General features: G+C 56.5%; 1 protein-coding gene across 1 annotated transcript; it reads left to right on the forward strand.

Moving 5' to 3' along the window:
* The first annotated feature begins 7,137 nt into the window (after positions 1 to 7,137).
* Positions 7,138 to 23,932, forward strand: TMEM214 (transmembrane protein 214). Its single transcript, XM_053250741.1, has 17 exons — positions 7,138 to 7,387; positions 7,776 to 7,978; positions 9,304 to 9,454; positions 10,936 to 11,070; positions 11,765 to 11,847; positions 12,768 to 12,873; positions 14,797 to 14,878; positions 17,549 to 17,650; positions 18,341 to 18,482; positions 19,517 to 19,608; positions 20,090 to 20,138; positions 21,112 to 21,225; positions 21,322 to 21,439; positions 21,557 to 21,653; positions 21,803 to 21,971; positions 22,856 to 23,007; positions 23,660 to 23,932. Exons 1-17 carry the CDS (start codon positions 7,264 to 7,266, stop codon positions 23,784 to 23,786), a joined length of 2,046 nt encoding a protein of 681 aa, XP_053106716.1. The 5' UTR covers positions 7,138 to 7,263; the 3' UTR covers positions 23,787 to 23,932.
* Positions 23,933 to 24,164: the final 232 nt, after the last annotated feature.

Here is a 24,164-nt window from a genome sequence, read left to right on the forward strand (position 1 = left end):
AGCATAGCAAACGGGACATAGGAGTTTTGCAGGAGTTTAGCGGGAAGTGTGCGGGGGAGTTTGGATCACAAGGAGCCTGGTGGAGAAGAGAACGTAAATACATATTCCTCCCTTGTATCCCTCATATTCTTGGGAAAGGCTGTTTGGACAGTTAAATAGCTGACCATTACAGCTGAGACCTATCCTTCTAATAAACAGATAATAAACTACTTACAATAAGGTATCTCTAAACCGCCAACAAGACAGTATGAAGATAGAAAGTCAGCAGGGGAGGGGGCACTTCCCAGTGTATTGCACAGAGTGCCACATGTATGACTATTTGCCCCATGGGCAGAAGTCATGGGTGTGTGCTTGGTGCAAGGAGCTCCTGGCCCTCAGGGAACAAATCCGTTCCCTCGAGACCAAGGTGGCGGATCTGGAGAAGCTCGGAGAGGCATGTGGACAAGACCTTCAGGGACGTGGTAGAGGCATCCCACTCCAGGGCTGATAGCTCCTCTGCTGTCAGGGAGAATGAAGGTCTTGGGCAAGGAGGATATCAGTCTGAGGAAGGAAATGCTCCTTTAGAAGGGACCCCTTCCGTGGATGATGACCCCAGATCCTCTCGCACAGGGGATACTCCTCTGGGGGGGTGGGGGCCTCCTTGTAGTGGGTGATTTGATCATTAGAGGTATAGAGAGATGGGTTTGTAACCTTGCCTGCCTGGTGCGAAGGTTGCGGACATTACGCAGCGTCTGGACAGGCTGTTAGGCAGTGCTGGGGAGGAGACAGCTGTCGTGGTGCATGTCGGCACCAACGATGTGGGGAAATGTAGTCGGGAGGTCTTGGAAGCCAAATTTAGGCGGATAGGTAGTGTATTGAAGTCCAGGACCCCCAAGGTAGCATTCTCAGAAATGCTACTTGTTCCACGCGCAGGTGCAGTGAGACAGGCAGAGCTGAGGGGTTTCAATGCGTGGATGAGACGTTGGTGCCGGGAGGAGAGGTTTAGATTTGTTAGGAAATGGGACACATTTTGGGGCAAGCAAGGCCTGTACAAAAGGGACGGGCTGCACTTGAACCAAGATGGAACCAGACTGCTGGCGCTTAAAATAAAAAAGGTTGCAGAGCAGCTTTTAAAATGACACCTGGGGAACAGCCGACGGGAGCTGGGCAGTATCCCGTTTGGCAAAAGCCATCCTTTAAAGTGTGAGGGTGCAAAGGATTCAGATAAAACAGAAGGGGACAGTGCAGAACCGCATAAAGAGCAGACGGGAGCCTGTGCTAGCAGGTCAAAGTCATAAGAATAGCGTACATCAGGGGAGAGATTCAGCGTATAGGTGCTTATATGCCAATGCCAGAAGCCTCCGAGCCAAGATGGGTGAGCTGGAGTGCTTGGTGGCTAACGCAGAAATAGATATAGTGGGCATGACAGAAACATGGTGGAACAGTGAGAACCAGTGGGACACTGTTATCCCTGGGTATAAACTCTACAGAAAGGACAGGGAGGGGGGCCTTGAAGGTGGAGTAGCACTGTATGTTAGAGAAGGGATAGAATCTAACAAGCTAGAAAACCTAGGTGGACTGGAGTCCTCCACAGAAACCCTGTGGGTGACAGTACAAGGCCTGAAAGGGAACGTGCTATTGCCCTCCTGATCAAAACGCTGACAGTGACTGGGAGTTGCAGGAGGAAATCAGGGAGGCGTCAAGGAGAGGCAGAGCTGTAATTATGGGTGATTTCAACTACCCACACATAGACTGGGTAAATTCACATTCAAGTCAGGACAAAGAGGTCAAATTTCTAGATACGCTAAATGACTATGCCCTAGAACAGTTGGTCATGGAACCGACCAGAGAGAAGGCGACCTTGGATCTAATTCTGAGTGACACCCAGGACCTGGTGCGTGATGTCAGTGTCATCGACCCTTTAGGGAACAGTGACCACAGTGCCATCAAATTCAGCATACATGCGGGGAGAGAATCACCAAGGATGTCTAACACAGACATTTTGAATTTCAGAAGAGGAAACGTCTCCAAAATGAGGAGTATGGTGAAAAGAAAGCTGAAAGGGAAAACCAGGAGAGTCACTTTGCTCTGGAGTGCATGGAGTTTACTCAAAACCACAATACTAGAAACCCAGTTAGATTGTATACCCAAAAGGAGGAAAGGTACCACTAAGTCCAGGAGGATGCCAGTATGGCTAACGGGTACCGTCAAGGAAGCCATAAAAGGGAAGAAGACTTCCTTCCGAAATTGGAAGGCCTGTCCAAATGAAGAGAACAGAAAGGAACACAAACTCTGGCAAAAGAAATGCAAGGTAACAATAAGGGAGGCAAAAAGAGAGTTTGAGGAACATTCAGCCAAAAGTATCAAGGGGAATAACAAAAACTTCTTTAAGTACACCAGAAGCAGGAAACCTGCCAGGGAGGCAGTTGGACCTTTGGCTAATGAGGGAGTGAAAGGGATTATTAAGGAGGATATGGAGATTGCAGAGAAGCTGAATGAGTTCTTTGCATCTGTCTTCACGGCAGAGGCTACTGAGCATATATCTGTTCCTGAACTAGGCTTTTAAAGGATGGAGGCTAGAGAGCTGAGTCAGATAGAAGTGACAAGAGATGATGTACTAAACTGTCTGGAAAAAGTGAAAGCTAACAAATCACCAGGGCCGGATGGCATCCATCCAAGAGTCCTCAAAGAACTCAAACGTGAAATTGCCGACCTCCTCGCTAAAATTTCCCACTTATCCCTGAAATCGGGCTCTGTACCAGAGGATTGGAGAGTAGCAAATGTAACGCTGATTTTCAAAAAGGGATCCAGGGGCGATCCGGGAAATTACAGGCCAGTTAGCTTAACATCCGTTCCAGGCAAATTGATGGAAAGCATCCTCAAGGATAAATTTGTAACGCACCTAGAAGAACAGGCCCTGCTGGGAGTGAGCCAGCATGGCTTCCGCAAAGGTAAATCTTGTCTCACCAACCTTTTGGACTTCTTTGAGGGTGTCAACGAGTGTGTGGATCAAGGTGATCCAGTTGACATAGTATACCTGGACTTCCAAAAAGCTTTTGACAAAGTTCCTCATCAAAGACTCCTGAGGAAACTTAGCAGTCATGGAATAAGGGGACAAGTACATGTGTGGATTGCTAACTGGCTGAAAGACAGGAAACAGAGGGTAGGTATAAATGGAGAGTTTTCACAATGGAGGGAAGTAAGAAGTGGGGTCCCCCAGGGATCTGTACTGGGACCGGTGCTTTTTAATTTATTCATCAATTATCTAGAAGCAGGGGTAAGTAGCGAGGTGACCAAATTTGCAGATGATACCAAACTCTTCTGGGTAGTGAAATCCAAAACAGATTGTGAGCAGTTCCAAAAGTATCTCTCCAAACTGGGAGAGTGGGCGACAAAATGGCAAATGCGGTTCAATGTTAGCAAGTGTAAAGTGATGCACATTGGGACAAAAAACCCCACATCCAAGTATATGCTGATGGGATCCGAGCTGTCGGTGACGGACCAGGAGAGGGATCTTGGGGTTGTGGTGGACAGCTCGTTGAAAGTGTCGACTCAATGTGCGGCAGCTGTGAAAAAGGCCAATTCCATGCTAGGGATCATTAGAAAGGGGATTGAAAATAAAATGGTTAATATTATAATGCCCTTATACAAAACTATGGTGCGGCCACACCTGGAGTGCTGCATACAATTCTGGTCACCACATCTTAAAAAGGATATGGTTGAACTGGAAAAGGTGCAGAAGAGGGCAACCAAGATGATCAGGGGCCTAGAGCACCTTCCTTATGAGGCCAGGCTACAACACCTGGGGCTTTTTAGTTTAGAAAAAGACGACTGCGGGGAGACCTGATAGAGTTCTATAAAATTATGCATGGTTTGGAGAAAGTGGAGAGAGAGAAATTCTTTTCCCTCTCACCCAACACTAGAACCAGGGGTCACTCTATGCAATTGATTGCCAGGAGGTCTAGGACCAACAAACAGAAGTACTTTTTCACACAACGTGTGATCCACTTGTGGAACTCTCTGCCACAAGATGTGGTGACAGCCAACAACCTGGAAGGCTTTAAGAGGGGTTTGGATAACTTCATGGAGGAGAGGTCCATCAATGGCTACTAGTCGGAGGGCTGTGGGCCACCTCCAGTCTCAAAGGCAGGATGGCTCTGAGAACCAGTTGCAGGGGAGTAATGGCAGGAGAGAGAGCACGCCCTCAATTCCTGCCTGTGGCTTCCAGCAGCATCTGGTGGGCCACTGTGAGAAACAGGATGCTGGACTAGATGGGCCTTGGGCCTGATCCAGCAGGACTGTTCTTATGAGGGTCGAGTCTGACTTCTCCTCGAGTCACAGCTGTTAAAGAGCACTTCTGCACCCTGCTGCCACCTGTTCCTCCAAGGACGGCATTGGATCCAGAAGCACCCCCAAGCTGCAGACTTTGTCTTTCAGGGGGAGTGTGACCCCATCCAAGACCAGATTTACCTCACTACTCAGATAATCAGTTTTGCCGACACAGAGCACTTCAGTCTTGTCTGGATTAAGTTTCAGCTTGTTTCTTGGCCCCATCCAGTCCAGAACAGCCCCCAAGCCCCGGTTCAGAGCATCTGCTGCCTCCCTGGTGTCTGCTGACATCAAAGATAGGTAGAGCTGGGTGTCATCTGCATACTGATGGCACCGCAGCCCACACCCACAGATGACCTCTCCCAGGGGATTCATGTAGATCAGGGGTTCTCAACCTTGGGTCCCCAGATGTTGATGGACTTCAACTCCCATAATCCCCAACCAAAGGCCACTGGGGCTGGGGATTATGGGAGTTGAAGTCCAAGAACATCTGGGGACCCAAGGCTGAGAATCCCTGATGTAGATGTTAAACATCATAGGGTGCAGAATAGATCTCTGTGCCACCCCAGAGGCCATAGACCAAGGGGTGGGACAAGTGTCTCCTAGCACCACCTTCCATGTACCATCCTCCAGGAAGGAGCGAAGCCACCATATCACTGTGCTCCCAAGTCCCAACCCAGAGTCGTCCCAGAAGGATACCATGGTTGATGGTATCAAAAGCCGCTAAGAGGTCCAGGAGAATCAACAGAGTCATACCCTCTGTCTTATCCCCCGGGTAGGTCATCCACCAGAGCGACCGAGGCAGTTTCTATCCCATAGCCAGGTTGGAAGACAGACTGGAAAGGATCCAAGTAATCGAGGAGTATTTGGAGCTAAGACACCACCATGCTCTCCAAGACCTTGCCCAAGAAGGGGAGATTAGACACCGATGAGGGTTTTTTTTAGGAGGGGCTGAATAACGGCTTCCTTCAACTGAGGGGGGACTACCCCCTGCATTCACCACCACCGCTACCCATGGACCCAGTCCCTCCCCCTAGCAGCCTCCACCAACCATGAAGGGCAAGGGACGGGCACATTTGGTAGGCCTCAGCTTTCCAAGCAGCCTGTCCTCGCAACACAGCCTGAAAACCATCCAAGACCTGACGGTGCATTGGCAGCAGCCAGTTCTGGTGCCACAAAGCCCTTGGCATCCAAGTCAGAACAGATAGGAGTAATTTTATCCACAACATGTAAAGCAAATTGGTCACAGTGGGCTGCCGAGGGTTCTGTTTGATGGTCTCTGGTGTGCCCCTGATACCTAGAGAGACGGCTAGAGAAACCAGGGCAGCTCCAGGGGAGGTGGCAAAGTTGGGGAGCATCCCTTACAAAAGTAGCTGAGCCCCCTTCTCTGTTTCAGAAGTCAAACCTGGGCACGGCACAGCTCACCCGCCCAAACACACACTTTTGCCCCCCAGTAGTGCTCCTCCTAATGAGCCAGGAGGGCCCCAAAGGAGGCAGCTCGGAGGTTGCTTCTCTCTCCCGCCATCCCTCCTGACATTCATCAGGTACAGCTGCATGGTTATCTGCACCACACTGTACCTGACCAATAGCCAGCCTGCAGGCAGCGTGGCTCTTGGGTGGGGTGGGAGAGAGAGGAGCTACTTGGGTACTCCCAGGGCTCCCTTCCCCCCCCCCCGGTAAAGTAAATTGTGGCTGGGGGTAATGAGAGCTGCAGTCCAGCCCCAGGAGACAAGCCAAAGGGTAACAGGCCTGAGGAAGCCTCTCTGGGCCAGCACCTGGTTGCACACAGTGGCCCACCAGATGCCTCCAGGAAGCCCACAGGCAAGAGCTGAGGGGATGCCTCCTCTTCTGCTACTGCTCCCCTGCCACTGGGACTGAGAGGCTGGAATTGGCCTTAGCCGACTAGCAGCCATTGATCGACCTGTCCTCTGTGAATCTGTCTAATCCCCTCTTAAAGACAGCCAGGAGAACAAACAAATGGATCACAGAACAAATCCATCCAGAATTTTCACTCGAGGCACAAATGGCCAGGCTCAAACTATCCTACTTCGGACACATTATGTGCGGACCCAGCTCCCTTGAGAAGTCCCTCATGCTGGGAAACACTGAAGGCAAGAGAAGAAGAGGACGGCCAGCAGCCAGGTGGATGGACTCGATGGCGACAGCCATGAAGGCACCTCCGAGAGAGCGTCAAGGCCAAGCCGAAGGCGGATCATCATCCTGGAGAGAATCTCTCCGTGTGGTCGCTAAGAGTCGGCACCGACGGGACGGCATCACTTCATCAGTCAGTCGAAGCCATCCAAGCTAGTGGCCACCAGGCCCCACCATATCCAGGCCACGATCCATGTTCATTGCATTGGATCATAGAGTTTTAATCTTGGGTTTTAAAGGTTTTTAAGGTTTTAAATGCTTTTAATTGTAAACCGCCCAGAGACGCAGGTTTTGGGCGGTATAGAGATCTTTCTAAACACAAGAAACAAGCATCCCGTGGCAGGTCAGTTTCCCGGCTTAATCAAGCGTGGTGGTGAGGATAAGAGGGCCGGGGGGCCACCGGGGCGCCGCCCCCCCCCCGAGCAAGCGAGCGGCGCTGACGGCGACAGAGAGGCCACCGCAGGGCGGGCTTGTTGTCCTCCCGGCTTCTCTCTCTCTCCGCCACCAAGGAGCGGCTTCCGGTATCAGACCGGAAGCTCCCGGAACCAGCTCACGAGTAGGGTTACTCGGGCATTTCCCTAGGAGGGCGGAGCTGCCTTGCCACGTGACTCTGGGGCGGGGCCCGGCGGAGACGTGGCAGAAGCAGCGTCAAGCGCGGGCTCGCGCTTCGGGGGCGGGTTGGCCAATCAGCGCCGCCCTCGGGCGGCAAGCGCCAGTGTAGGCACGGCTGCGACCGCGCAGGCGCGCTGCGTTCTCCTCTCTCTGGTCCGCGAAAGAGGCGAGGGCGCGCCTCAGCCGGACGGGATGGCCGCCCCAGGGCGCTGGGAGGTGGTGCGTAAGCCCTCCCGGAGGGGCCCCGGCGGCGGCACCACCACGGGGCGGAAGGCGCTGGGCGAGGCCAACGGGGGCCGCGGGCTGGCGCCGCCAGGTGCGTGGGCCGGCCGAGTGGAGCTTCCCTGGCCAGGCGCAGTCTAGCTGAGCGGCCAGAGAGCGCGGGCGGCGGCGGCGGGAGAGCCCGGAGGACAGAGGGGACGAGGCACGGGCCTCAGGCGGCCTCCGCGGCGCCAGCGGGCAGCTGCTCCTCGCTGCGGAACCGGTCCTCGTGTTCCGTAGTAGCAGCAGCAGCAGCCTCGGGGGCGGGAGCGCCACTCCGTGCGGCCGCCCAAGGTCTCTGCAGAGCCTGGTCCTCCTGGGCCCCCCAAGGGGGGCGGGGGCGGCGGCGGCGGCCCTGCTCCTTCGGGCTCCGGCTCCGGCTCCCTGCCTCCCGCCGCCTCTGCTGACGGGCCCGCCGCCGCCTCCTTCTCCTTTCTCCGCAGCTGCTCCCCTGGCCGCCTCGGAAACCCTCTTTGAGCGGGGCTTCGAGAAGGCGCCTAAGAAGCAGAACCAGGAGCAGGTGCCGCCGCCGTCCGGGCCGCCTCCGAAGAAGCCGCCGCTCGGGAAGGGCGCCAAGAAGCCGCCGCCGGGGGACGCGGGGCGCAAGCAAGGCCAGTTCCGGACCCTGGAGGAGGCCCTGAAGGCTGTGAGTGCTGCCCGCCCCCCCCCGCCCCCCCGGCGCGCCCGTGGGTATGGAAGGGGCAGTGTAGGACAGAGAGCCCGAGCTGGGGGGCTGCTGAAGCCGGCCCTCCTGGCTGCGCCCTCCTCCGCTGCGCAGGGAAGCTGCTCCCCAGAGCGACGGGCTCTCACCACCTGTCCAGGCAAGGGCAGTGCTGGGCTCGCCCGGAGGAGGAGGAGGGATCCCGCCTCCTGTGTCAGCAAAGGGACTTGTGGCTCCTTAAAGACGAGCACATGGCTTGTGGCCGAAGCTTTCTCAGAGGCAGCTTCCTGTGCTCCTGGAAGCCTGTGGGCTCCCCCGAGGCATCTGGTGGGCCACTGTGTGAAACAGGATGCTGGACTAGATGGGCCTCCTTGGGCCTGATCCGGCAGGGCTGCTCTTATGTCCCTCTCTGCTTAAGGGAGCTCTAGTCCACAAACACTGATTCTAAAATACAGCTCTTTAGAGGGCCACAAGACTCTGCATTCTTGCAACAAAGACTGGAAAAGTATTCTCTTGTGAAAGGAGTCTTCATCTGTCATTGAAGCTTCTGTTCGAACCAGTTGGATGCATGTGGCAGGGTTGAGCAGTAAGCACATCACTGCCTCTGCTATAGACGGAAGGAGCCACAATGGAGAACATGTTGTCGAAGGTTGTGGTGCAGGGGAAGAATCCTAGTGCAGGCTGGTCAGCTTAGTCTAACCCTGGGGGATGTGGCCCACGTGGAACTGAACACGTTCCTTTGTGCCACAAGGGCCCTCTTCCGTGGAGAAATTGGGGTAACTTATTGGAACCTGCCTATTAATGCTGTTAACGTGAAGAAGTGGACCCCGCCCCTGCCCCCCACTGCTCCTTGGCTACTTTCAGGGGTCCCTTCTAGTCTGGTCTGTTATGATGTACTGTGTTGTGCATTTTTATTTCATGCTTTAATGCAGTGTTGTGAGCCGCCCAGAGAACAACTTGTTATGAGGTGGTGAACAAAGTTTTATCATCATTATTACTATTATTATTATTAGTCAGCAGCTTTGGTGCACTCGATTCATGACTCAAGGAGGTGGTTAGGGTTAGGGCATCTTGCCCTAATGATAGTTCATAATTTTAGTTCTTCTCTTCTCCAGTCTTAATAGGCAAGTCAGATTTTCAAGGCCAAAGGGGCTGAGATGTAATTGCAGGGTGGGGTGGAGGAGAGCAATATCTGGCCTCCTTGAGTTCACCTGCAGAATAGTTCCAAAACCTGAAAACACGAGGAAGTGCTTTCATCTAACTGCTGGCCTTTGCCTTCCAGGGTGTTCATTCTAACTTTTTATTCCTAGCTCGACTTGTCAGAACTCCAGAAGGAGCTGGATAAGAGCCTGAGCATGTTTCCCGAGAACCCTTCTGTGTGGGTCAAAGACCTGGCGGGGTACCTGAATTATGCGCTGCAGGCCCCAAAGAGCGACCCCACACTCAGCCAGCACCCACATGGTCAGTGGTGCCTTTGGAACTGCCTTGTTGTCGATCATGCAGTGGGGTGGTCTGCTTTGGAGCGCAGCGCCCGGAGGGTCTGCCTGGCATGGGGCTGGCCTGTTGCCTTCCCACCTTTCTGCACAGCATTCTGACTTGCTAAGCTGGTGATGATCCCTAGAAGAGCAAGTGGGAGAGATGTCAGTAAGCAGCATTTTGATTAGCTTTCGTCAGCAGGTTTAGGAACTCTGCAGTCAGAAAACTCAAAATGCTGCAGTTGGACTGGACTCTGTAAACTGAGGGGAATGTCCTAGTATTGGCTCGCTTCCTGAACTGGTATGGTTGCACAGTTGTTGCCGAGAAGCTGTCTTCAGAATTCTGTGTTTGGTGTTAGCACATTTAGTCACCTAATAGCACAGTGTGGAAATGACTTGACTTAGCAAGCCAGAGGTTGTCAGTTCGAATCCCCGCTGGAGTGTTTCCCAGACCATGGGAAACACCTCTATCGGGCAGCAGCGATATAGGAAGGTGGTGAAAGGCATCATCTCATTCTGCGCCGGAGGAGGCAATGGTCAATCCCTCCTGTATTCTTCCAAAGACAACCACAGGGCTCTGTGGGCGCCAGGAGTTGACACTGACTCCACGGCACACTTTACCTTTATTCTTGTTAAGGTGTGGCATCGTGGCACAGGTTTGCAAAGGCAAGAGGAGTTGGGGTTGGTGCTCCTCCGATTCTAACCCAGACTTCTCTCGTTGCCTTTTTGCTGAATGTGTGTTGGTAACCTCCTCCTTTGGCCATGAGGATTCAAAACTTGCTTTTTTACAAATTAGACATGGCTGAAACCATCAGGGTTGCAGTTGGACTCTTCTGCAGTCTCCCGGATGCTGGGGACTCTGTCGACATGCATCTCCCCTGGGTGTGAGGCTCCTGGGCTCCCTGTCCCTGAGAGTAAAGCCAGGGGCTGGTAGGAGAACTTGTGAAGGGAGGAGTCGGCAGCACCCTCACCGCCTCCTCGGAGCCCTGCAAGGCTTCTCCCCGGCCGTTCTGCCTAGAGCCGATGGGAGCAGAGTTCCGTTGACGTGCATGGTGTCTTCATGAGCATTGACTTTTCCAACTGAGAAACTGCTCCTCCCCTCAGTGGTGCTTTTTCTGTTGATATCCAGACTAAATTGACAGTGGAAGGGCTTGTCAGAAATAGAGGCCTTGCTCTGGGAAGCTGCAGGTGTGGTTTTGTCAAGCTGTCTCTGCGGGGGCATGGGGTGTCCTTTTTTCTGGATGGCATTTTCCAGGTTGGCTGAGCCTCTTGGTGGTCAGGGGTGTGCTATCCGGAGCCACAGGGCTGCGGCTCATGGGGCATGAGAACAGCTTTGCTTGGGCAGTCATGGCGGGGGTTGTTTCTAGGGACGGAAGTGGGGAAGCTCTCTGAGCAGTAAGCGGCCAGGAAGGAGGGCGAAACTCCTTCTTTTCTTCCTTCACATCTCTGCCCTGCTTGTGTTGGCAGACTATCCCTATTGCCTTGCGAGCAAGGAGTTGAGAGGCATCATCAAGTCCCTGCTGTCGAAATCTGGGGCTGTCCTGGAGCTGTTCTTTGACCACTGTATCTATACCATGTTGCAAGAGCTGGACAAGACTCCTGGTGAGATCAGAGCAGAGCGCCGCAAAAATAACCTGCTGTTCAAGGTTCAGTCTTCTGGGACTCTTGTGCAGGCGGAGGGCCGGAGTGGGAGCACGGCGGTGGCGGCAGCAGCAGCCGTGTCTTGCTTGGGGAGGCACTCGGAGTGGCCATGGTTGCCCACTGAGCCAGTGGGTAGATGAGTCGTGCTGCGATGAAAGGAGGGGCAGATCTGCTGAAAGTCTTGGGGGTTGCTTTGTGGGAAGGAGTCTCCAGACATGGGGGGCTCCAAGCAGACGGTGCCTGCTTGAGATCCAGAGCAGGAAGGAGGAAGCCCTTGGCCAACTGTGGGGAGACACAAGAGCCGCACAAGGCCCCCAGGGTGGCGGGTGGAAGTGTTTCCTCTAATGAGGTGGGGCCAGGAACGAAGGTGTGAGTGTGAGCTGGGTGCTTCCTGGAGACGTGTTTAAGAGGGGAATCGACAGTTCCCGGGAGCAGGGAGAGAGGTCTGCCAGGGAACAGGCCTGCTTACCCAGAGTTGCCGTGTGTCGGTCAACCCCATGGCGGCAGCCAGGCCCGGGCCTGGGAGCAGGTGGCCCTGCCTGAGCTGCCTGCCTGGCCTCTGCCGGGGGTTCAGTGTGGGCTGGAGCAAGCAGCACGGGTGGGTATTGGGTATGCCCTGCAAAGGGCTGCCCTCACTGCCTGCTTTGCCTTTCAGGAGAGTCGCTGCACGGATTCAGGATCTGCATACAGGCGGTCCTACTGGACAGGCCTAAAATTGCCACCGCACACTTGAGTAAGGTGAGCTGCCGGGATCGCCTAGGCCAGCTGGGAGGGCTTTTCCTCTCTTGCTTGCCTCAAGATCTGTGGGTGGTGGAGGGCAGCTCAGCAGTGTTCAGTCTTGGAGGGCCTGGAGTGTGCTGAGTTCTTGGCTCCGTGAAGTAGGATCCAGTCCTCTGTTGTTCTCCTGGGCTGGTGAATCATGCTGCAGCCTCAGGGCTCACTAAAAGTATACGGTAGCGAATGCAGCTCAGCACTCTTCTGCCCCCGTGCCCCGTCTACACAGAACTGTTGCCCTCTGTCTCACTTCGCTGCCCTCCATCACTGTCCCCCTTGCCAGGAACCAGTTTGGCAACCATTTTAAAAAGCACTGGAGACAGTATGGAGCCCTGGAGAGGCCATATAAACTTTGCGATTTTGAAGAACAGTCTCCAAGGGACAGCCTCTGGAATCTGCCCCAGAGGTAGGAGTGGAACCACTGCCAAGCAGTGCTTCCGTACTGTTCCCCTTCCCCTAAGGGGAATATCTTCCAGTGCTCACATGTAGTCTCTCATTCAAGTGCAAACCAGGGCAGACCCTGCTTAGCAAAGGAGACCGTTCATGCTGGCTGCCAGAACAGCGTTCCCTCTCACAGGGCTTCCCAGATGTTGTTGACTACAGCTTGCATAGTTCCCAAGCCAAAGCCATTGCAGCCAACCACATCTGGGAATCCCTGTGAGAGGGAACACTGCACCCAAAGACCAGCTCTCTTCTTCCCTTTCTGCCAGTTGGAAGAGACCATATTTGGCTGGGCGGGCCTGCAATGCCTGGAACAGCAGCCATGCAGCAGGAGAAGTCACCCACTTTGGCAAGGATTGTTTGAACGAAAAGTGGGGAGTGTTGCTCTCAAACATCTGGGAGTGTTGCGCTCAATGGGTCTGTCTGTGCCTTTCCCCCTTCAGTATCTTGAGCTGCTGAGGTCCCATCAGAACCGACCGGCCAAATGCCTCACCGTCATGTGGGCCTTGGGGCAAGTTGGATTTGCTGATCTTGCAGAAGGACTGAAAGGTGAGGACAGCAGGGACGTCTCAGATGAGGCACTGAAGGAGGTCAGCAAGGTGGTTCCTTCAGGGGCACCAGGGTGCTCCAGCCTTGTTTGGCCCTGAAAGGGCACCCGGAGTTCTTGCACTGGCCTCCCAGAGCTAATCTCTCACATGCTTTCCCTATGGCAGCTTCCCTCTGAAGCGTCCTGCAGAATGCTGGACGGCCGCCTGTTCTGTCTCCCTGGACTGCTGCTGTCTTTAGACAGGAATAACTTGCCAACAAAAAGACACAATTGGCCAGCATCTTCCAGGCTCTGACTGAGGGCCTAAAAGTGATGATTTCCTGAGTGAAATGGGAGAAGCTTCTTAAGGCAAAGGAGTGATGAATGTTGGTTTAGTAGTCAAAAGTCGAAGCCTCCTGTGGGCTGATCCGCACATAGTTATGATCTGCATAACTTTGCAGAAGGATGAGGGGCCATGTCTTGCCAGGGTGTGTGTGGCAACAGCTGGGATTTCCACACAGCTGATGAGCCTCCATAGAAATGTGGGAAGAACAGACCCTCTTCTGTCCACACGTTGGTGAGGAACGTCTCCTGTCCTTTCCCTGTCTGCGAGGTGACCTCCTTTGAGAGGCTAGCAAGGAAACTGACTGGCCTTTTGCTTTTGGACTATAGAGGGCTCAACAATTCTTAACCTTTTGCGGGGCTGGCTCTGAACTGGAGGTCCAAACCAGCTGGGATTGCACTCTGCTTCCTTTCTGGGAATTCATGCACCAGGTTAGAACTTGGTTCTGAGAATGTGCAGGGTTGACACAAATTAAGATGTGATACTAATCCATTGCTTCGCATGACTGGTATGAGCCCCAGGCTTGTGTCCTCCTCCTGTTCACACACATCTATCTATCTATCTATCTAATTACATTTTATATCCCGCTCTTCTTCCAAGGAGCCCAGAGCGGTGTACTACATACTTAGGTTTCTCCTCACAACAACCCTGTGAAGTAGGTTAGGCTGAGAGAGAAGTGACTGGCCCAGAGTCACCTAGCAAGTATCGTGGCTGAATGGGGATTTGAACCCAGGTCTCCCTGATCCTAGTCCAGCACTCTAACCACGACACCACGCTGGCTCTCCATGGCTCTCAACATGAGGAAATGTTGCTGCTTCTGTTCCTGGCTTAAAACAAACCCCAGTTGATGGTGGTGGTTGCTTCTGAAGCTGGCAAATTCTAGTGTGTGAACACGCCAGGATACGACTGCAGTTTGAGTTCAAGCAGATTCCACCAGTAGCTAGTAAGCTGTCTAAATGGCAATAATATGAGACTGGCCGCGCTTTGGGTGGCAGTGAGCACGGAGCAGGGCCTCCGCCCGGGGTTGCAGCTGGCGGCCAGATTGGTGTGCTTGAAGGCAGCCTTCAGCTGTGTATGGCTCTCGAGGCCTTGGGCTGTGGAAACGGATTCCAGCTGCAATGTTGGCGGCAGCAGCAGCGGCTGTATGGCATCCCTTGGAATCCATTGGGGGCTGGGCAGGTGACCCTGGAGGTTCTCTCCTTTGTGGCTGGTGCAGTTGGTACCATGGCGCTGTGTGTCCAGTGCGTCGGCCTCCCAAAACAGAAACCAAAGCAGCCATTCGCAAAGGCTCTTCACACCATTGGGGCGGGGGGTGAGCCCCTGCCCCTGCCCCTCAGGTCTACTGCTTGGCATGTTTTCAGAAATCCCAGCTGGTGGGTTTCAGGGATTTCCCGCTGTGAGAGAAAGCCGTGCTGGTCTCTCTGACAGGGTAGCTCAGGGGCCCTGTTCTCGCTGCCGTGATGAGTGCGGCCTAGCACGGCTTGCTCGGCCGTCTCTTGGCCCCCCGGGTTCCATCCTGGCAGGGAGGTGGGATAACGGCAGGACTCGGGCGAGGAGTCGAGCCCTTGATCGAGTGCTCTGGTGCTCCCTCTTCTCTTTGCAGTCTGGCTCAGCGTGATGCTTCCGGTGCTGGGCATCCGATCTCTCGCTCCCTATGCCATGGCCTACTTGGACCGGCTACTGATGTGAGTTGCTGGGGGTGGGGGGGAGGGGCGGGGCGGGGCGGGGCGGGCTGGCTCTTGCTGCAACTTCGGGTTGGGAGAAGGAGGACCCCAGCTTGGCCCAGTGGCTCTGGAGCTCCTGTCAGTGGCTTGTCGTCCTCCTCCTTTCCTTTCCCACCCACATGCCCCAGGTTTGTCCTTCACCTCAGTGCAGCCATGTGTCCCCAGCGCCAGGTGAGCAGTGTCTGGTGGGGAGAGCAGTGGGTCATTCTGTCCAGAGAGAGAGCCAGAGCGGCCTGGCTGGAGTTGAGGGCGCAGCCAGATACAGCCTTGGGTCAGCTCTCCCCCGGCTTGGCAGTCCTGGAACCTAGCACAGCTCACCGCTTCAGGTTTGTTCCGGAGGTTTGTGGCCCTTCCCTGCTGGCTGCTGTGAGGTGAGGAGGTAGAGGTCTGGTCTAGGCAGTGGTCCGTCTGGCTGCTGATTCAGCAGCTGTGCACCCAGTGTCCCAGAGGCCGATGTGGCTGTCTCGTCCGTCCGAAAGCTGCAGAGCCTGGTGGTGAACACACAGGCTAGGTTCTTGGACTGCTGAGCATCTTCCTGTGAGATCTTCTGGGCCAGGAAATGAGGTTCCTAAAAGTCTCTGCTTGTGACCAATAGCATCAGGCTGGGAATGAGGCAGACTGGGTTGGGGCAGGCTTATGTCCCCAGGACTTCCATCTTTTGAGCAGGACTGGCTGCTGTGTTCTAGTATCCAAGCTCTGGAAATCCAGGGATGGAGTTGATCTGGGTGTATTGTTATGGGTCAGGCACCTAACAAGTCAGGCTGGCTAAAAGCCCAACTCTGAATGCCAGTCCGTGGCAACCCGGTTCTCTCTAGAGCTGGTTGAGGCTCTTTCCCCTAGCCAGTGCCTGCCTTCCAGCTGCAAACCCACAGCTTTCTAACTTGCTGCAGTGAGTCTTTCTCCAACCTGCAGCCATCACTTGTTCAACAATCTTTTAATGCAAAACTTAACTTCCGACTACTTTCTAGTTATATTTTTATTAGATTTGTATACCACCCCAAATGTCCATCTCTGGGCAGTTTACAGCAACATTAAAAAAAAAAATGTTTTTGTCTAGGGGCTTAGACAAAGTCATGGAGGCCAGGAGTATCCATGGCAGCTAGTCTGGATATAGGCACAATATATCCAGGGCACGATGCTGCTAATACCAGTTGCAACAGGGGGCAATGGCAGGAGGGGGGAAAGCCCTCGCCCCTTGCCTGTGGGCTTCTCTGAGGCATCGGGGGGGGGGCACTGTGTGAAACAGCGTGCTGGACTAGATGGGCATTCTTGGGCCTGATCCAGCAGGGCTGTGCTAATTTTCTTAAATTAAAAAAGTAAAACCTTAAAAACATCTAAAACCACAAGTCTAGTTAAAAAGCTTGGGTGGATAAATGTGTCTTTAAAGACTTCTTAAGAGTTGTCAGAGATGGAGCGGATCTTATTTCAGCAGGGAGCGCATTCCAGAGTCTCAGGGCAGCAACAGAGAAGACCCGTCCCTTTATAGCCATCAGATGAGCTGTTGGCAACTGCAGATGGATCTCTCTGGATGATCTTAATGGGGCTCATAGCAAAGAGGATGTTCTGTTAAATACCCAGGCCCTAAGCTGTTTAGGGTGTTATAGGTTATAACCAGCACTTTGTATTTTGCCTGGAAAATTATTGGTAGCCAGTATGGCTCTTTTCGTATAGGAGTAATATGGTCTCCTTGAGATGACCCACCTGGCTGCCACATTCTGTACCAACTGCAGTTTCCGGATTACGAACAAAGGCAGCCCCACATAGAGCACATTGCAGTCGTCCAGTTTGGAGGTTACCAACATATGCACTGCTGGTCTGAGGTTGTTTATCTCAAACGGATGCAGCTGGCGTATCAACTGAAGCTGATAGAAAGTACCTCTGGCCACCGCCTCAACCTGGGACACCAGGGAGATGCTTGGATTTAAAAGTACTCCCAGACAATACCTGTTCCTTCTGGGGAAGTGTGACCCCATCCAGAACTGGCAGATCAACATTTTCTCCTGAGTTCTGGCCCTGCACAATAAGTACCTCCGTCTTATTTGGATTCAGTCTGTTCATTATCCCTCATCCAGCCCATCACCGCCTCCAGGCAGGCGTTTAGGAAGGTTATGGCGATGATGATGTCATAGCGAAACTGATTTGGGTGTCATCAGCATACTGATTACACCCTGCACCAAACCTCCTGATGATCTGTCCTAGTGGATTCATGTAGATGTTAAAGAGCATTGGAGACAAAATGGAGCCCTGAGGAACACCATATGAAAGTTCAGATTTTGAAGAGCAACAGTCTCCAAGGGACGCCCATCTGGAACCTGCCGGAGGGGTAGGAGTGGAACCACTGCAAAGCAGTGCCTCCCACTCCCAACCTCTTCAGGCGGCTTTCAATAGTATTGAAAGTCGCCGAGAGATCCAAATAATGCAGACATTATCTGTTTGTTACTTTTCTGTGTTTAGGGGTGCTTTGAATTGTATGTGTTCTCTAACTAGAATGGTTTACTTTGCTTTTGGAAAAATACAATTTTTTTAAAACCATGAACTTCATCAAACAAAGAAGATTGGTCTGCACCCCGTGATGTGGTTGGTGGGCACATGGGCTCTCCAAACTGACTGGCACTGCTTTGTATCTGGCAGGATGCACCCCAGCTTGACGAAAGGCTTTGGCATGATTGGACCCAAAGACTTCTTCCCTTTCTTGGACTTTGCCTTCACGCCGAACAACTCTCTCTCCCCCAGGTAGGGCAGGAGGGGTAGAGGAGTGGGCAGCCTGTGTGGGCAGCAAGTGGCTGTCTGCTGTTCCTTTCCTCAAAGACCGGAGGGCTCTGCATGGCCTGTGCGGGTGGAAGAGGCCTCCAAGTGTCTCTGGTGGAACAGGAAGGTCCGCTGAGCTTTTCTCTTTCCTCTGATTCTACACCTTAGACCTTCAGGGCAGTTTGCAAACATACTTGAGCCAAGCGGCTTCCAGCCTCAGAAAGCAAGGGGCTTCCCCCAACCCCGGTTGTCTCTTCTGGAGGGCCAGGAGCCCCTCGGATTGCCCTCTGGGGCACGAAGGGCAATGGTGCGGCCCTTGACCCATTTGCGAGTGGGGCAGCGAGCCATGCCACAAGGCTTTCCGCCTGTGGCTGCCTTTCCCTCCCTCTCCTGGCCGCAGGGCTGTTGATGGGGCTGCTCTCCCTGGTGCAGAAGTGGTGCCCCGGGCTGGGCCTGGCACTCCTGCTTGCCCCCATGGCCGCTGGGGCAGGGGCTCACCTTGCCCCGCTTGGTTTGCTCTGCTCGGGTGCTTGGAGGCGGACGTGCTCCTCTGCCTGGCAGGGTGCATTTCCCCCACGCACCACCAGCCTGCCTGCTGGGTGTCTGGCCCTTGCCTTCCGTGGAGGTGCCTCATGCTTCTCCTGGGGGCTGATGTGTCTCCCTCTCTCTCCTCAGTTTGCAGGAGCAGCTTCGGCAGTTGTATCCCCGGCTGAAAGTGCTGGCCTTTGGGGCAAAGCCCGAGACCACCTTGCACACCTACTTCCCTTCCTTCCTGTCCCGGACCACGCCCAGCTGCCCTGCTGACATGAAGGAGGAGGTGAGGGGAGCCTGTGGCGAGTGGGCCCCGGAGCCGGCTGAAGCCCCTCTTGACGAGGAGGCGGGCTCCAGGGCAGGGCCTTGCCAAAGGCAGAGCCAGCAGGCTGCCTCCTAGAATCGCTGCGGCTCCCTTGGCGGGAGGAGCTGTTGCCTGCTGGTGTTGCCAAGCCCGGTTCTGGCTAGGGAGTTGTGGCCTCCCGACGCTGCTCTCCTCCCGTTCTCGCACCCTGACCACCACCACCTCCTCCTCCCCCTCGCTTGGCACCCAAGAGAGCCGCTTGCAAGGGAGGCCTGCTAGGCATCTTGTGCCAGCCGGGAAGGGTGCCCGGTAGCAGCAGGCAGGTGGGCACACTTGTGCTTGTTGGGCTGCGTGTGTGCGCGCTCGCTCGCTCGCTCTGCAGATGTGAAGCAATGTGTGTGTTTGAAATTCTCGTCGTAGTGCCACGCTGAAGTGTGCCCCAGTTCTTCTAAAGGGAGTCTTAGCTTGTTAATGTTCCGAAGGCAAGCGTGTGTGTGCTCCAGAACTGCTGGTTTTCTGGATATGCAAATGTGCTTGCTTAGAATTCACCCACTCAGTTGGCAGGAGTTTAGTCTGCTGCCAGCCAGAGTCAAGGCGCCTGAGTTGGAGCCTGGCAGTTCAAGGCCGGCTCCTGACAGAGTGTGTCAAAAGGCCACGCCTGTGAGCGGCAGAGCAAATGCCTCCCAAGGAGCCCTGCAGCCGCCGTGCCGTTCCAGAGAGCCCACTTAGTGGTGGTTCTGCCTAGGGACTGTTGCGGGGCGGGGGGCTCTTCCAGACCTCTGTGCCCGTGAGATCCCAAAGGTAATCGCTCCCCAAGAGACTACCCGGAGGGGACACGGGCTTGCCCCTCAGCATCTGGTCTTCCAGGCCCTGGGTGGGGGGGGAGAGCAGCTCGGCTAATGCCCTGGGCCCCGCCCCCCTGCACCCACCCGCAGCAGCCTAGACGGCCCCAGGAAGCTCTTGGGCCCGGCGCTGGACCGTCCGGCCTGAGCGGCCTCTGCTCTCTCCCTGCGTAGCTGCTGACCTGCCTGACGGAGTGCCTCTGCTTGGATCCTCTCAGCTTCAGTGTCTGGAGGCAGCTGTACCCCAAGCACCTCTTGCAGTCCAGGTGGGATGGGGCGGGGGGGGGGGCTCTGCTGCCTGTGCTCTTCTGCGTGGCGCCGAGCGAGTCTGGTCGGGACCCTGCTGGCTGCATCGGTGGCTGCATCTGAAGGCTGCTGCCAGTGACCCAGAGGCCGAGGGAGCCGCTGCCGCTGCCGCTTGGCAACGTCCTGGTGCCTCCCAGCAAGGGCTCTGCTTCGGAGTCCCCGGCTGAAAAGCCACTCCGGGGTGTGGGGCTCTCTGGAAACGTAGGGGCTCTGCTGAAGGCCCAGCCAGCAGGCCCGGGGGCTTGGTTGGGTCCCCCCCCGCCTGACGGTCCTCCTGCCGAGTCCCCTCAGTATGTCTCGGCCACAAGGAGGGCCTGAGGGGAGGTCTCGGCGTCAGTGGCGGCTGCCGTGAGATCGGTTCTGTGGAGGGCCGTCGTGTGGCCAGAGCGCCTGCCCCGGAGCAGGCCCTTCTGAGACCCCTTCTTGGCTTTGCTCCCCCAGCCTGCTCCTGAACCACTTCGCAGAGTCTTGGGACAGCATCTCCCGAAAGGTTTGTGGTGCCTGCCTCTTGGGGGGGGCCTGGGCTTGAGGAAGCTGGGCGGCATCAGGGCAATGACCCCCCCACTGGCTGGGGGCGGGGGGGCAGGCGCTTGTCACAGCGTGTGGGGAGCTCCCAGTCTCTCTTGACAAGGGCACCTCTCCTGTGGCAGAACTTCAGCTCGCTACAGGAGAGAGAGTCTCTCTCGGGGTGTGCCCGTCCGCCCCTTTCAAATATTGCCACAAGACAGGCGGCTCCCACGAATTCCAGTGGGAGGACTCGGTGCTAGTTTTCTGAGGCCTGCCAGGCTGCAGGGCAGGAGGCACCCTGAGCTTCAGCCTGCAGGCAGCCCATCGGGAAAGGACGGCCGTCTGCAGTGGACCCGTTGCGGAGGAGGCCTTGCCTTCAAGCCCCCGCTTCGCAGGTGGGGAACCAGTTGTGTCGCTTCCGTGTGGAGAGGCAGCAGGGCCCCGAGGACCCCCCGAGGGGACCTGCGTCCCCTCTTGGGACCCCCGTGCTAGTCGATCTTGGGCCACCTTTCTGCTGGCATGTCTCATCTATCACCCAACGTAAGCCTGTGGCTGGGATGGTGCTGTGATCAGGGCGGGGCTGTGGGCAGGCAGTGCTTCTGCAGGACCTCACTGTTGGCTGGCCAGGACCTTGCCCCTCCCCTTCAGCACAATCTGCATGCTTACTCAGAAGTAAGCCCCACTTCAGAGGGGCTTGCTCCCAGGTAAGTGTGCATAGGCTTGCAGCTGTAGTTCCTGGCCTGGTACTGTGCCTCTGCATGAGGTCAAGCACATCGCTCTGCGCCTGTGTGGAGTCCCAGCAGCCGCTCGAGGCGCTGGCTCAGGGCGCCCTGCTGCCCTCCAGCAGGCAGGCCAGCTCCCCCCACTTTCCTCTCCCAGACGGAACTTGCGGCCCGTGGCTGCCCTGTGCCTCACTCCGGAGTCACCCCCTCGCTGGTGGTCCTTTTCTTTTCCAGCTGCGGAAATCTCTGCAGGAAACGATTCAGGCGTTCCAAGCCAGCCACGAAGAGCTGGCCGGGAAAGGGCCCAGCAGTGCCCCGGATGTCGCTGCGTGCAGAGCGGCCTGCCAGGTAACTTCCACGCCGGGAAGGTGCCGCCGGGGGATCCTGGGGCCTGCTTGCCGGCTGCACAGCCCTGACTCCCCCTTGCTCCCGTTGCGGCTCTAGAACCTGCTGCTCCAGAGGAAGGCCCGGGGGCTTCCCTGGGCTCGCCTGCTGCTGGTTCTCCTGGTGTTTGCTGCGGGGTTCCTGATGCACGACGTCAGGACGCACGGCTCCTTCCAAGGTGAGGCCCTGCTGCTGCCCGGGGGGCGTTTCTCAGGACCCCTGGCGGACTGGAGGTCTTTCCGGCAAGAGCCTCCCTTGGCCTGTCCAGCCACGTCTTGGCCCTTCTCCTTCCCAGCGTCGGCCTCTGCTCGTGTCCTCCGCTCTTCTGGCATCCTCTCTGCTTCTCAGCAAGCCTGGAACAAAGCCTCCCACTACTCGATGAAAGGATACAGGTCAGTGGCTTCCAGCCTAGCCGGCTCGGGGGGGTGGGGTGGGGGGGGCGCGTCCCTTCAAGAGCAGCTCCAGGCTGGTCCTCGGCAAAGCTGGGGGAGGGCAGCCCTGGGGACGGGCCTGGGCCTGATCCCGTCTTCCCTCCCTCCAGCTGGCTAGAAGCCAACGTGCCTCTCTACTGCTTGCACCTGGTGACCGTGCTGGGCCCAAACCTGGAGCTGGCCTGGGGAAAGGCCAGCGAAGCAGCCACGTTCGTCTCGGGGAAGTGCTCGACTCAGCTAGCCTGGCTCCGAGACCGCCTCCCCAGCCTCATCGAATGGGTGAGGGGGTTGCCCAACCTGCTTGCTAGCTGGAGGGGCGGGGGGCCGTGCCAGCAAGACAGACTTCAGCAGCAAGGGTTGTGTTTGAGGTGGGGGGGGCAGGAAAGGGGCGGCGGGCCTGATGGGGTTGCTGCTCTCCAGGCAGCTGGCTCCCAAAGCAGCTGGGATGTAAGAGCAGCAAAATACCCTAATTGACACCCCCCCCCACCCCATGACATGAAGCAAGAGCAGCAGCAGCAGCAGCACCTCTGGACCACATGCAAACGATGCCTACAGAGAGATCTGTCAAGTGGTGGGGAATCGAGGAGGGCAGCCTACCCCTGGAGCGTGTCCCAACGCTGGCCCGGAGGCCCATGTGGCAGCTGGGCCTCCCCAAAAGCCACTCTCGGGCACAGAAGTCAGAGGCAGGTGAAGACCCACACCACCTGAGGCAGTAGGGCGTTACCCCTTCTGGGGTGTCTCCTCCCCACCCCCCAAGAAGACTCAGAGTTGCTGTTGGTGGTCTCCAAATCCCCCCCCCCGCACCCCCTTTCCCCTCTTCTCTTTCTGGGACCAGGTTTGTTGGTTGGTTGGTTTTTATTTTACCTATTGTTATGCCGCCCAAAGCTTACGTCTCTTATGACCTGTTCTCCGTCCCTGTGAGTTCTTCCCGGCTTGTGGGCCCGTGCGTCCTCCCACACCGCCTGGCAACGCCCTGAGCCCTTGGGGAAGAGATCAAGAGAGCATGGCCTGCCAGCTGCCTGCTGAGAGCCTGGGGTCTGGTCCGTGCTTGACCCACGAGGGCTTCCAGGCCTGCCTCTTGCCTGGGGTGGGGGCGTCCCTGGCGGTCAGCCGGCTCAGAAAGTGGCCCTGCTCAGCCGTTGCCTCCTGCCTGTTCCCTCCAGCTCCAGACTCAGCTTCCAGATTCTGTGCTGCGCCTGGCCGAGTACCTCAAGGAGCTGCTGCTCTTCCTCGCACGGAGCTATGTGCTGCCAGCCGTGGACTCGGTTGCTGCATCCCTGGAGGGGGTCTGGGAACTCTGGGTGGCTTCCTGCAGGTGCGCCATGCAGACACTGAGAAGAGGAAGGGCGGGCAGAGAAGGGCTTGCTGCGGGGCTGAGCCTGGAGGGGTGTGCTAGGCAGCCTCCCTTGGAGAGATGTCGCCGTGGGGAGGCTGCTGGCGCTGGCATCCCCGGGAGAGTCCAGCACCCTGAGAGGCTCTGCCGGCCTGTCAAGCCCAGAAGTGCCTTAGGGGCAGGATGGGCTTTCCCAGAGGCCGCGTGGGTGGCGAGAGGGGCTCCAGCCCCCTGCCCCTGCCCCCCAGCCAGCTCTTCAGCCCCGCCCAGCCACTTCTCGGGCTGCTCTCTTTGCATAGGACACACGGCCGGTGGGTTTTCACCACGAGGCTGTGGCCTTTGCTAGTGCCCGGAGCAGCCCAGAAGAAGAGTGCCCGCAGTCTCGGAGGACTGCGGGCTCTTCCTCGCCAGAGGGGGGCCTCTTGCTCCCCTTCCTGCGGGGCCATGAGTGGCGGCCTCTCCACTTGCCCTCGGGCTTCGGGGGTGGGTGGCGCTCTGCGTTGCAAGACAGGAGGGCCGGGGTGGCAGGTTGATGGGGGAGGGCCCGGGGCCCCCAGTGGCATGGACCGAGAGGCCCCAAGGCCAGCACCAGCCTCTGGGCCGGCCTCTCACGGGGCTCTGTTCCCTCTTCCAGTGGCGAAGGCTCCTGGGACTGCTTGAGAAGACAGCTGGCGAGTGTTGCCCATTCCTCGTGGACCTACCTGCAGGAGGCCACGGTTGCCTTCATGGACTGGACCTTGGCCATCATCTCTGGGCACTAGGAGCTGGGTTGCCAGCTGCCCCCAGGCCCCTGCACAGGGGGACCCTCTCAAAGCCCCGGCCGGCTCCCTCGGTTGCCTTGATTGCTCAGGGAGCAGCAGCGGCAGCGCTGGCAACAGTCGTGTCGCTCCTTTGCCTGCCGCTGCACAAGCTCTCCTCTTCTCCATTCAGCCCCATCCTTGGCTCCTGCCCCCTGGCTCATGCTCACGGCCAGCTCTGCCTCTCCCAGGGCTGGTGCCTGCTTGAGTTGCTGCTGCCACCGGCCCCCACCCCACCCCACCCCCCGCAGTCCAGGAAGGACTTTTGAGGCCGGTGGTGGGGTGGGTGCTGGGGAGTATGTGGGGCACAGCGGTTCTGGGCATAAACCGAGGAGGGCTTGC

This window comes from Hemicordylus capensis, chromosome 1, assembly GCF_027244095.1.
Source record: "Hemicordylus capensis ecotype Gifberg chromosome 1, rHemCap1.1.pri, whole genome shotgun sequence".
In the NCBI taxonomy this organism is placed as follows: Eukaryota; Metazoa; Chordata; class Lepidosauria; order Squamata; family Cordylidae; genus Hemicordylus; species Hemicordylus capensis.

Bases quoted from the DNA above. Each gene is read 5' to 3' on its own strand.
- TMEM214 (XM_053250741.1), top strand. From the start codon at position 7,264: ATGGCCGCCCCAGGGCGCTGGGAGGTGGTGCGTAAGCCCTCCCGGAGG. The intron at 7,979-9,303 runs GTGAGTGCTGCC...TTTTATTCCTAG, and splicing joins TGGAGGAGGCCCTGAAGGCT to CTCGACTTGTCAGAACTCCA. The intron at 9,455-10,935 runs GTCAGTGGTGCC...TTGTGTTGGCAG, and splicing joins ACTCAGCCAGCACCCACATG to ACTATCCCTATTGCCTTGCG.